This window comes from Caretta caretta, chromosome 15, assembly GCF_965140235.1.
Source record: "Caretta caretta isolate rCarCar2 chromosome 15, rCarCar1.hap1, whole genome shotgun sequence".
NCBI lineage: Eukaryota > Metazoa > Chordata > Testudines > Cheloniidae > Caretta > Caretta caretta.
In genome coordinates this window covers 11123623-11136775 of record NC_134220.1, presented here as the reverse complement: position 1 = coordinate 11136775, position 13153 = coordinate 11123623, and the positions used below count along the sequence as shown (strand labels likewise).

Below are 13153 nucleotides of genomic sequence, written 5' to 3'. Positions count from 1 at the left end.
ACTTCCTTAACTTGCTGACAAGAATACTGTGGGAGACCGTGTCAAAAGCTTTGCTAAAGTCAAGAAACAATACATCCACTGCTTTCCCTTCATCCACAGAACCAGTAATCTCATCATAAAAGGCGATTAGATTAGTCAGGCATGACCTTCCCTTGGTGAATCCATGCTGGCTGTTCCTGATCACTTTCCTCTCATGCAAGTGACAGGTGTATTGAGTTTGGTAGCCTCATCTTAGTACAGTAGGCTACTAAACAACTGCACAGGACCACACCAATTGTAACAGCTGTTTGCCTCTATTCCAAGAAGGGATCTTGAACTGGAATAGAAGGGTGATTCAGGTTTATGGATCCTGCTGACTATCTACAAGGTCACACGAATGTCACTGGATAATTAAAAGGGAGGCCAAAGTTAGCTAAGCATCTTTTACTGGATATACATCATACAGTTGCTTGTTATTGGAAATCAATACCACTCATGGCTCATAGGAGGAAAACAGCAACTGGAGCTGTGATGCCGGAAAGAACCACAGCTTTGGTGACAAATACACAGGATCTGCACTGTACCTAGTGCCAAACTCTTCCCAGATTTATACCTTGTGAAAGCCCATTGACTCCAATGATATTTCATGAAACATAAGTCAAAGCAATACATAGTCCTTGGAACCTACACTGGGCTAATTTAGAGGGCAATTAATTTTTTTTCTCTCCCAAAAGATGAGCCTGATCCAGCCTGCAGGTTTGTGCATGTCAATGGTTAGATATGATGTTGTATATTTGATGAGCAGAGCAATGATGGATATTTGTTTAGTTTGGTTTTACTTTGATGTTTTTACCAAATCCTTAAAAAATAAAGATCTATTTTAAAAATATGTCACTAACAAAATTAGTGCTCCCTGGCAGAGGTGCTGTGCTCAGGAATCTTGCCCATTGCCCCTCAGTGCTTCTGTGTGCCTGGCTTCCATCCTTCAGGCTCTTTAGAAGCAATTAATGTGATAAATTGCACAAGGTAGACTGCATGGATGTGCTCAAGTCAAACCGTGTTTTTCCGTGTTCATAACACACAGGGGGCTCTGTGAATATACTCTGCATATCTCAAGAGCCTTCCAGCTGAGGAGCTGAAAGACATTAGTGAATTAAGCCTACAAACACAACTGTGAGGTAGATATTATCCCCACTGTACAGACAGGGAACAAAGGTACAAGTAGGGTGTCTTGCCCAAGGTCTTTAGCATAGCTAGAAGCAATGTGAATAGTCTGTCTCCCAATTCTGCATGTTAACCACAAGTCCCTCCTTCCTTTTCCAGTAGAAGATGTCAGTCAGTGGGTGCTCAGCACACCTGAAAATCAGAGTATTCTTCTTTAGGTGCCTATACATTTAGATGTCCAACTTTAAGAACTAAAATTTGAAAATGTTAGCCTTTATATGCATATATGTACATTCATGCAGGGGGATGTGCACATATATTGGATTGTAAGAAAACTGTATATTTGAAGTTGTGTGTGTGTATGTATATTTTTAAATAGAGGGAGTTGTGTTTTGTGTGTGTGTGTATCCTTCTAAGAGAGTTTTGTGTGTACATATATTTAAGTGTATTCATGGAGAGTACTCTGTATGTAAACATATAGGTGTTTGTGTGTATGTATGTGTGTACATATGTACATACATATATAAGGTTGTGTGTACACTATGTAAAATGATTTTGTTACACAACGCAGGTTGTGTGGATACATTTAAAGAAGTCTATATACAAACATGTTGGAATTTGTGTGAGCATGGGTATACATGAATGTTTGGAAAGGATCTGTATGTGTGTGTATATACAGCTTGTCTTTGCACACAGGGATGCATGTACCCATACAAAGGAGTGTATGTATGAAGGCTATATGTCTAGTTACAGGGGTGCCCATATGTAGATTGTGTACATACATACAGGGTTGCATGAATGTATGTTGACTGTGTGTATACATACAGGATGTGTATGTGAGTGTGCACACAGGCATATACTTGTGTAGCAGTTGTGGCCATGTGTGCTCTTCTTCTACCATGCAACATCTTCTGTACTAAATACCTGTTGGATGATGAGGGCAGAGAATTATCACAGCATCCTCTGTGCTCCTCAGAGGAAGGAGCTGTTGAATTTAAATACCTCCTGTCCTGTTGGGAAGTTGGGGAGGACTTGGGGGCCACATACGTCACAGCCTCCCACAATGCGTCACTGCCTTCCTGCTCCAGGACTATTCCGAATGGTTGGTGGGTGTATGTGTGAAAGCTTGGCAAGATGGGGTCAATAAGGGGAAGAGCCCTTAGAAGTTTGGGGGTGGGGACTAAGCTAGAACATAAAGAAGTCTGCTAAGGAGAAACCTACACTGAGACTGTAAAAAGAACAGGAGTACTTGTGGCACCTTAGAGACTAACAAATTTATTTGAGCATAAGCTTTCATGGGCTACAGCCCACTTTATCGGATGCATAGAATGGAACTTACTATATGTTCCATTCTATGCATCTGCTGAAGTGAGCTGTAGCCCACGAAAGCTTATGCTCAAATAAATTGGTTAGTCTCTAAGGTGCCACAAGTACTCCTGCTCTTTTTGCGGATCCAGACTAACACAGCTGCTACTCTGAAATCTGCCACTGAGACTGTAATGAATTCTGCTGGCCAGCAGCAGAGGGCGCCTTGGTGACACTGACAGAGTAGAACCTCCCTCACTGGAAAGTCCCATAAAAGGCAGGGTCCCCTGGAAGGGAGTGGAAGGGTCCCTCAGGGACAGAAAGTAGGGAGGGTCCCAAGAGTGGAATGGGGCAGAGAGGAAATGTTTGGTGTAGGAAAATGAAGCCGAGAACAGGGTCCCTTGGTGTAGACCTTCCTTGGATCACAATCCTGACCCTTCCCCTGAAACCAGAGTCACAGCACTGGATTCATGCTAGATGTCTGTGTCAAAACCATCTGTTTGCCTTCTGCAGGTTTGCTCTAGGCTACCGGGACCTGCATTCTGGGCCTGGGATCCAACTTTTTCCTATCCTCTGATTCTGCACCAGGCACCCATGGTTAGGATTTCAGAGTTGTCTTTATACCAACATCCTGTTTCATTCCCTCTCCTCTATAGTTTAACATTCTGGTCTCAGAACTGATCGTTTCTCTGCATCTGGGCTCACTCTGGATACTCTCTTCTATGACTCAAACAGGACCTCACAGACACCACAATAAATGCAGCAACAATAATAGTCCAGTCAGAGAAAAGCAGCTGGAGAGGAAATTATGCTTCCCTCTTCTGTTTTATTCTGTGTTAAACTGTGCACCCAAGTTCAGTGTTTAATCAGCTAGGAAGAAGAAAAGGAGGACTTGTGGCACCTTAGAGACTAACAAATTTATTTGAGCATAAGCTTTCGTGAGGTATAGCTGTAGCTCACGAAAGCTTATGCTCAAATAAATTTGTTAGTCTCTAAGGTGCCACAAGTCCTCCTTTTCTTTTTGCAGATACAGACCAACACGGCTGCTACTCTGAAACCCATCAGCTAGGAAGGAGACTTAATGGAGTCGGCGCTAATGTGGGGACTGGACTATGACCCACTGAAGAAATTCCCTGCCCCTCAAAAGATTATGTGAATCTAACATCCTAAATGTGCAGCTGTGAGAACTAGTCTCCTCAGTTCACCATAAACATTGAGACATGACTGCTCATCTCTGCTATTGTACAGCCTAGGACTTACATCCAAGAGACTCTATCACTGCAACACAATGACATCCCCTCAGCTATAGCACAACACAGCATACAGGGACCTCCATCACTCACACACATCTGTGTAAGACAGTCTGGGATCCGGAAACTTCCATCACTGAAATATAAATGACTCTCTCTCTCTCTCTCTCGTCATTCAGACTGAAGAGTATCCTTGTGCATTTCTGCTTGGAGGGCTCTAAGTTGTGGGCCTGATGCAGCAGTTCTTAGTCAGGCAACACTCCCATTCAAATCAATAGGAACTCAGAATTCCCAGTGATGTCAACGAGAGTTTTGCCTTAGTAAGGACCTCAGGATAACGTGGAGAACAGGGAGAAAGTGCTCACTCCTTCTCTGTGGGTGGCTAGGAAATATTCTCTTGCCTTGAAGTTTCTGGCTCCTTTTGGAGAAGAGCATTCCTTATGGCAGTTACTCACCCCTACAGCTTGGGACCCCAACCACCTGATAAGCAGGGCTAGTTCCCTTCAATCTGGTTTGACCCATGATGCACCCTGACTCCATTGCTCTTCTACTAGTAAACTCCGAAGAGATGGAAGTAGATGGACAAGGAAAGGGAAAGAAAAAGAAAAAAGAGGAGGCTGCAAACAAGATCTTTCTCCTCCTCCTGTTTAATGTTCATTGGGTCTCTAGAATTAAAACCTGATCCAGGAGTGGGACTGCAGACATCAAAAAGATAAAGCCTCTCATGGCCTCTGCAGATGGAAATACAACAGGCCCTTTGGCCCTGGGCACTTAAAGACAGAGCCTGTAAATATTTGATAGGCTCCTATGGCTTTCTCTGACCCGCACGATCCCCAGGCTATTAGAAAGCAGTTGACAGAAAACTATGTTGGGAAATCACTTCATTACAAAATTTAACAGCCAGGGAGGGCGTGAAAGCAAAACAGCTCTGAAAACGGCCGGGTCTCACATGGCAGGATCACTTACAAGTTAATATTGCATGGCAAATGCCAGGAAAGGCTCTGCTCAAAGGGCCAGTACTGTGGAGCCAACAGAACTAAACAAGAAAGAATTGGAGTTATGCTACAACCGCGCTGCTATCCTTGCCACCACATTATTACATTGCTATGCTACCAGGCTACTGCTGCACTGCTATCCTGCTGCCAGGCTCCAGCTGCCACACAACTGCGGCACCACTATCCCTGCTGCCAGGCTACTTCTGCACTGCTGTCCTGTGAGCACACTACCACTGCATCACTATCCCTGTCATGCTACTGCTGCAACACTGTCCCTGCTGACATGCTACTGCACTGCCGCTATCCCACTGAGATGTTACCCCTGACAGCTATCCCCGCTGACACACAAATGATGCACCCCTTTCCCTGCCATCAGGCTACCCCTGGACTGCTATCCCTGCTGCCAAGCTACTGTTACACCTTATCCCTGCTGCCATGTTACCCCTGTACCACTATCCCTGCTGCCACGGTAACACTGCAGTGCTATCCCTTCTGCCCTGCTATCCCTGCTGCCACACTAACACCGCAGTGCTATCCCTTCTGCCCTGCTATCCCTGAACCACAACCCCTGCTGCCACGGTAACACTGCAGTGCTATCCCTTCTGCCCTGCTATCCCTGCTGCCACGCTAACACTGCAGTGCTATCCCTTCTGCCCTGCTATCCCTGAACCACAACCCCTGCTGCCACGGTAACACTGCAGTGCTATCCCTTCTGCCCTGCTATCCCTGCTGCCACGCTAACACTGCAGTGCTATCCCTTCTGCCCTGCTATCCCTGAACCACAACCCCTGCTGCCACGGTAACACTGCAGTGCTATCCCTTCTGCCCTGCTATCCCTGCTGCCACGCTAACACTGCAGTGCTATCCCTTCTGCCCTGCTATCCCTGAACCACAACCCCTGCTGCCACGGTAACACTGCAGTGCTATCCCTTCTGCCCTGCTATCCCTGCTGCCACGCTAACACTGCAGTGCTATCCCTTCTGCCCTGCTATCCCTGAACCACAACCCCTGCTGCCACGGTAACACTGCAGTGCTATCCCTTCTGCCCTGCTATCCCTGAACCACTATCCCTGCTGCCACGCTAACACTGCAGTGCTATCCCTTCTGCCCTGCTATCCCTGAACCACAACCCCTGCTGCCACAGGAACACTGAAGTGCTATCCCTTCTGCCCTGCTATCCCTGCTGCCACGCTAACACTGCAGTGCTATCCCTTCTGCCCTGCTATCCCTGAACCACAACCCCTGCTGCCACACTAACACTGCAGTGCTATCCCTTCTGCCCTGCTATCCCTGAACCACAACCCCTGCTGCCACGGTAACACTGCAGTGCTATCCCTTCTGCCCTGCTGTCCCTGCACCACTACCCCTGCTGTCACGGTAACACTGCAGTGCTATCCCTTCTGCTCTGCTGTCCCTGAACCACTATCCCTGCTGCCAAGCTACTGTTACACCTTATCCCTGCTGCCATGTTACCCCTGTACCACTATCCCTGCTGCCATGCTAACACTGCAGTGCTATCCCTTCTGCCCTGCTATCCCTGAACCACTATCCCTGCTGCCACGGTAACACTGCAGTGCTATCCCTTCTGCCCTGCTATCCCTGCTGCCACGCTAACACTACAGTGCTATCCCTTCTGCCCTGCTATCTCTGCTGCCACACTAACATCGCAGTGCTATCTCTTCTGCCCTGCTATCCCTGAACCACTATCCCTGCTGCCACGGTAACACTGCAGTGCTATCCCTTCTGCCCTGCTGTCCCTGCACCACTACCCCTGCTGTCACGGTAACACTGCAGTGCTATCCCTTCTGCCCTGCTATCCCTGCTGCCACGCTAACTACGCAGTGCTATCCCTTCTGCCCTGCTGTCCCTGAACCACTATCCCTGCTGCCATGCTAACGCTGCAGTGCTATCCCTCTTTCATGCTAATGCTGTACTGCTATCTCTCCTGCCATGCTGCCACATTACTGCTGTACCAATATCACTGTGCCACGCTTCTGTGCCACTGCAACATCCCATTGCCACGCTGCCATTCTACTGCACCACCATCCCTGCAACATGCTGCCACGCTGCTGCTCCAACATTGGACACCAGGCTGCCATATTACTGCACCACTCTCCCAATTGCAAGCTGCTGCACCACTATCCTCCTGCCACGGTCATTCTTCCCCACCACTGCACTAGTATCCATCATCCAGCTGCATTATTGCACCATTGCATTAATATCTCACTACTACACTGTCACTCTAAGAAACTACTCCTGGACCATAACAACACTGCATTAAGTTCACTGTACAAAATTGTATTTCCATAATACTGCACTAATTTTACTCTCACTAATTCACAGTAATCCTCCCCTCCAGCACTGTATTAACATCTCACTCACTGTTTTATGGTATTACAACACTGCACTGCCAGACTGGCACAGCCCTGTGCTAAGATCACACTGAATGCAATTGCCATGAGACTGGATATCATGCCTTTACAATATTATATTACTCCAGAATTAGACTGCCAATCTGCTACACCACTGTGCTGCCAAGCTACAACACTACACAAATATCCCATCCTTGAACTGCCAAAATATGCACACGCTGCACCAGCATCACTTCCTTATACTGCCCCAGGACTGTGTTATTATATCACTGCATTGTCCGTACTGTACTATCAAGTCGTTCTGGTGCTGTACAACACCCAAGCATAAGTACCACACTAAAATGCTCTTATAATATTATGTATTACTCCACAGAGCCAACACACTAATATGTCATTAGCCTAATGTGACACCGTGGCTTATACTAATACAGTATTACAACACCCCACATCTGTTTATCCATGCACCACTGGACTACTACAGTATAGCACTTCTGTCCATGCTCTTGTTTCTTTCTGTACAGTTACAAATCTATCTGCCTAAGACACAACTCTGGAGTCCTGGGCTGCTATTGCACACGGCTACAGCAATAATGACATACTGTGTGAAGTCATCCCTGCAACGTTTTCTGCCGGTCTGATTGTACCACTGTAGTATTCTGCATACACGGCCATATCATTGCACCACTCTGTAAGTACAGCAGGATGTTTTTCTTGTGTATCAAACACATACTGGTGCTCCTGGATCATATTTTGTCATTGCTGTAAATCTGCAGCATTGTGCTCCCCTCCTAATGTGTAACTGAAAATTTATTTTAACTGCTTAACTCACTGTGTGATAACAACACAGTGGGCTGGGTGTGTTAGCTAGAAATTCCTGGACTAAAGAAACTGTTTACTCTATGGTGCTGTTGCTCTCTTCTAATGACAGTGTATAATAAATGGGTGTTGCTCCTGCAATGCTATATTGCAATCCTGTGCATTACTGCACCCCTGTGACACTGCATCCACCCATGATTGAAACGGGCTGCTATAGGTAGACTTTCCTGTCCTCCCCTACGACTGCAAACTCACATTTCTATCCAACTGCTAACATTCACTTCTCCACTCCTGGGACACAGCCTCCATCTCTTCTACTACCATGACAAAACTTGCACTTGCTGCTGTCTTAAGATCTCCATCCATTCCTGAACTTTACAATTACAATGTTCTTTACTTTGTGCCTGTGCTCCTGCATCCAACTATTTCTGCATTCCATGCTGTAGCTACCAGGGCATTCCTGCACTGCTGTGTTCACCCATTCCCAAATGTTCCTACTACAACCCATGCCACACTCCTGTCTTACATTATCCATTGAATGGTCATTTCATCTAAATCCTTTCAGAAAAGGCAAGAGGCAGACAGATACAGATACAGAATGCCACGCTATGAAAGAAACATCTCTGTTTGTTCACAAGCACAGGGGCTATGCACTGGGTAAAAGAGCCAGAAGCAGCATTTCATCTGTACCCTTCTTTCTTGTAAGCAAGCCAGCATTATTGAACTGGGGGGACTAAATCTTGCAGAGTTTATGGCATGCAGTAGAAGGTGGTGACACCTGAAAGTGGGTAGGCAACACTGATATAATAAAGAGCCCATTCAGAGCCAGTTTCCATCAATGGGAAAAGGTCAATTCAAAACTAGATAGACAATGGCTTTTGTTTTGGGGATCCCGTCCCTGGCATGGATTTATTTTGTGGTTCTGATACTTTGAGGCCATGCAGGGCTACAGAGCTAAAATCTACACTCGGTTACATCTCCACTGATGTCAACCAGGTTGCAGAGATGTAACTGAACAGAATTTAGCCAATAGATTTCCAGATATGCTGGTGGCATATTGCTCTTTCTCACCTAATTTAGCACTGGCACTGACAAGGACCCTGAATGTTGCTACTGAAGGATTTTATTCCTGAGTTTTGTTGTCCTGTTTGTGGGGCGGGGAGAAATACTAGTTCTGAGTCCACTGCAACAATAATATTAATATCCCAACAAATAAAGTATTGTTGATTATGCAAAGTCCTGGGAAAGGGGAACAGGTGAGGTTTGATTTTCTTCAGTGCAGTCAAGGTTATCAGAGGAAGACAGCACTTTCTGCCACTGAACTAAACAGACCTGGTGCACACTGTCCTTGCTCTTGACTACTAAGGTTCTGCTCCTCCCTTCCTCTCTCCACCACCCCAACTTCACTAGACATTTCTACACAACCTCCCAAGCCAACTTTGTCTATAAAACAAACCACAAATCCTAATTCTGGTTTCATTGATCACTCCCTGTACTGGAATTTAGCACTTCAGGCTTTTGGTTTATATCTATAGTTGTGCTTCTGGGAGATCTCAGTTACATTAATCTTCCTGGAGATTACATTTCCCAGTAACATCCCATAACGGCTCTAAATGAAAATTGGAAGTGAGGCTCCCTTTGCCTCTTCACTTTTAAAGAGTAGCCCTGTCAGGGGTCATTTCATTACCAGGCGCAGCTAAAAACAACAGCTTTGTACAGAAAGAGCTTGCAAACACTGAAAGCATCTGTTCCTTCTCAACACACTGACTGAGAGGGTTTCAGAATTGGGTCAGAAGGATTTTTTGTCCCCCTCCCTTCTTCCGACAGCTCTGCCATCATAAATGAGTCATATTCTCATTGCACATAAATGTACCCTCAGGAGAAGTAAACATATAAAGAAAAGAAAGGGCGAGAAAGACTAATATCTGCATTTCTTTTTCAGATCAGATTCTTTGACTCCCTCCCCCAAGACTAGAGTGGATTTTCAGCGAACCAAGGAGAGAGGGGGATGGGGCGAGGGGTGGGATTCACTTTGGTGTTGGGATGAAATAGAATTAAGTGCCCGATATCTCTCAGAGCGCCACACGCCGCGCAGCACATGCAGACCCGACCAGGAAGAACCCTTTGTCACCCAGGAGACTAGGGCAGCTGCGGCAGCGTCCGCCTCCCAATGGGGATTTCCTATAAGCCATTGACCTGACGGGGTTTGTTCTTTCCTTAGGGAAGACAGAAAGTGCACAGATTCCACCCCCCGGCCGTCCTTTATCAATAGACACTCGCAAAGCCAGCTCCCAGCCCGCACACCTAAGCCTATGCCATGCCCGTCCGCGGTACAAACCTTCCCGCTCCACACAAACACACGCACCTTAGTTCACACTTGCAAGGAAGACGCCCCTTTAACTTTACACCACTGTGATGCAAATGGCTCAGAGAAGTTTGGCAGAGGCAGCCAGGAAGCAGTGCATTTATAGCTGCGAGCTTATTTCTAAAGCACAGGAGGGCTCCGAGCCGGCAAGCCAAAGATGTGTAAAGGGGCAGAAAGACGCGGGTGCTGGGCGGGTGTGAGACACTCTGGTCCTTACCTGGCCAAAGACGGAGCTGAGGATGGGGTGCAGCTGATGGAAGAGGGGATCTGCCTCCCCGGACCTGTCGCTGCTGTTGGACTTGGTGGAGTACTTGCTGCTGGATTTGGACAGAGGTGACGAGCCTTCAGAGAGCTTTAGGGACTCTCTGCTAGACCCCTCTCTGTGACCAAAGAAAAAGTCCTCCTCCCTCTCCTCCCCATCCCTCTGGGTGTGCGGCTGCTGTTGGTCCCGGCTGGGATGCTGCTGCTGAGAGTGGTGATGGTGATGGTGCCTAGAGGTCCTCGCTTCTGCCTTGCTGCTGCCTCTGCTTGGACCTCCTTCTGTTGGCTCCGGCTGGCTCTCGCCCTGTCCATGTGACTGCTTCTGGAGCCCCTTCACTCCATTCTCCTTGACTCCGGGGTGGCAAAGTGGCCTCCTGGAACTGGGGTCCCCATGGAGCTGCTCCTGGCGGCTCAGCTCCCGCGCTGGGTACCTGGGTTGCCCTTTCCCGCCCCGGGCATGGCTCTTCCTGGGCTGGGGCTCCGCTCCTGCCGCAGCCCTCCGGCTCCCCCCTGCCTTCAGCAGCGAAGTCTTGGATTCGCTCTTCGCAATGGGCGAGCTCATCTCGGGGAGGCTACAGACGCATCGTAAAGCCCGCAGAGGAGGGTGTCTGGGGGAAGCTCTCCGCCCGGCGGTCCCCACGGGCTGGAGGAAGTGCTCGTGGCATGTCCTTGGGAAATCTGCTTAAATTCAGCACCACGGCCCATGTGACAGCTCAGACAATGGCCTGGGAAGGCACTGGCTCGGCCAGGGAGCAGGGGGCTGGAGGGCACCGTCTCCTCAGCAGCAGCCTCCCCCTCCCCTTGCTGGCCTTCCAAGGTGCCGACGCGCAGCTCCTTCAGGTGAGGCGCTGAGTCTCCTCCTCCCCTCCCCAGCGAGAGGAGCCGACCCGGGGGCGCTGGGGGACCAGGCGGGCGCGGAGAAGCCGGGCGCTCCGCGGCGACCGGCGCTCAGCGGCTCCCCTCGGGTGGATGCGGAGGGCAGCAGCCATCTCCCACCCAGCCCGGGCTGCGCTGTCTGCAGCTCCCAGCAGGCACGGGGAGGATGGAGATCGCTGCGGCAGCTGCATGAATTTTTAACCGGGGATCGGGTGGTGCGTGAACGTGGAGGGGAGTCCGAGCGCCTGAAACCCGAATCCGTCCCTCTCACCCACCAGGAAGGGCTGAGGGAGCCGGTTCGGTGTCAGGCAGAAAATGAGCATCACCATAAACATCCAAGGACGCTTCACATTAGCCCCCTTCCCTTGTCTTGGTAACCTGCCCCCGCCTTGACTTGCAGGGGGGTCAACTTTCCAAGCAGCCCTGGCCCAGCTCTTTTGTGAGCAGGAACTTGAAGAGAGGAAAGCGGACAACAGAAAGAGGACTAAATCAGGCTACACATAAGAAATAAAGTTTGGCACTGCTGTGGGGAAGCTCACACTGCAGAGGTCAGGGGCAGGGCCCTGCTGTGGGGAAGCTCACACAGCAGAAGGCAGAGCTGGGCACTGCAGTGGGGAAGCTCACACTGCAGGGGGCAGGGGCAGGGCACTGCTGTGAGGAAGCTCACACAGCTGGGGTGCTAGCTGAGTTGAACGCCCTGCTGTGAGAAAGCTCCTGTTGGTGTAGTGATGGCTTCCACTGGTGCATTGCTGTGAGGATGTCACAGCTACGGAAGTGGTGGTTAGCACTGCAACTGGGGACTCCACGTTCCACAGAGTTCCAGCAGGCACTTTTAGGGAGCTCAAACTGCTTAAGTAATACATCCCTGGAATTTTAGGCCTGGATCCAAACTTCTTACTGGTATAATTGGCAGGAACAAATCCCTGGATCAAAACACTCCCAAAGGTGGAGATTCAGATTCCTGATCTAAATCCCAAAGTTCTCAAAGTTCAGGAGGGCTGGAATCAGTTGTTCAGACTATTTTAGAGATAGCTTCTTCCTGTGAACTCAGATGCAAGCCTGGTAATGGATCTGGGGCCTTGGTTCAGGGCAATTATAAAAATAAAGAAACATTTGTTTCTAAGAAATTGGTGTCTCAAGTGTTACTGTAATCAAACCCACAACATTATTCTCAAAGGGTGACAGGTTTGAAAAGGGGCTTTAAATTTTAATCAGTTGTTGTTGGACAAAGATAAGCGCTAAATGTTCCTATCAGACACATGTTCTCAGTGAGTAAAGGCCACACTCTCCCCTTCCCCAACTTTTCCATGCTGTGTTTATGTTTCATTAACAGTCCTGGAGACCGAAGGTGCTTAGCTACAGAACGCATACAGCATGTTCAGCATGTTCCGCTGCAGTACAAGATTCTCCCACAATATGCCTCAAGCCCTCTCAAGGGTCAAGAGAAGAGTCCAGTTTCTATGGCTAATTAGTGCCAACTGTGATAGTGGTTATTGTAATAAGGACACTTGTCCAGTAGCAATTTCCTGCTCAAATCTGCACTGTCATTCTAGCTCTTAATTATAGCCCAGCTGCCCTTTTGTATAACTGGCTGTTCATATGTTATAATATTAAACTAGAACTGCACTCCAGAAGCAGTATGGTTACACGTATGAGAGGCAGAGTCCTCGCTGGAACTACTGTAGCTGGAGAACTCATGGATACTGAAGAGACATTTCTGCAAGGAAGCTCACACTAAACAGCACACTGGTATGAGAATCCATAATGAGG

At 48.3% G+C, this 13153-nt stretch overlaps 1 protein-coding gene across 4 annotated transcripts in view; it reads right to left on the bottom strand.

Moving 5' to 3' along the window:
- The window catches only part of CABP1 (calcium binding protein 1), a 36475-nt gene extending 24741 nt beyond the window's left edge, over nucleotides 1–11734 (bottom strand). For 2 of the 4 annotated variants that reach the window (XM_048821742.2, XM_048821743.2), the window contains exon 1: nucleotides 10464–11734. In XM_048821742.2, coding sequence (XP_048677699.1) covers nucleotides 10464–11069 — 606 coding nt within the window. In that variant the 5' untranslated portion in view covers nucleotides 11070–11734. The remainder of the gene's footprint in view (nucleotides 1–10463) is intronic. The other 2 variants (XM_048821744.2, XM_048821745.2) reach the window with 1 other exon arrangement.
- Nucleotides 11735–13153: the final 1419 nt, after the last annotated feature.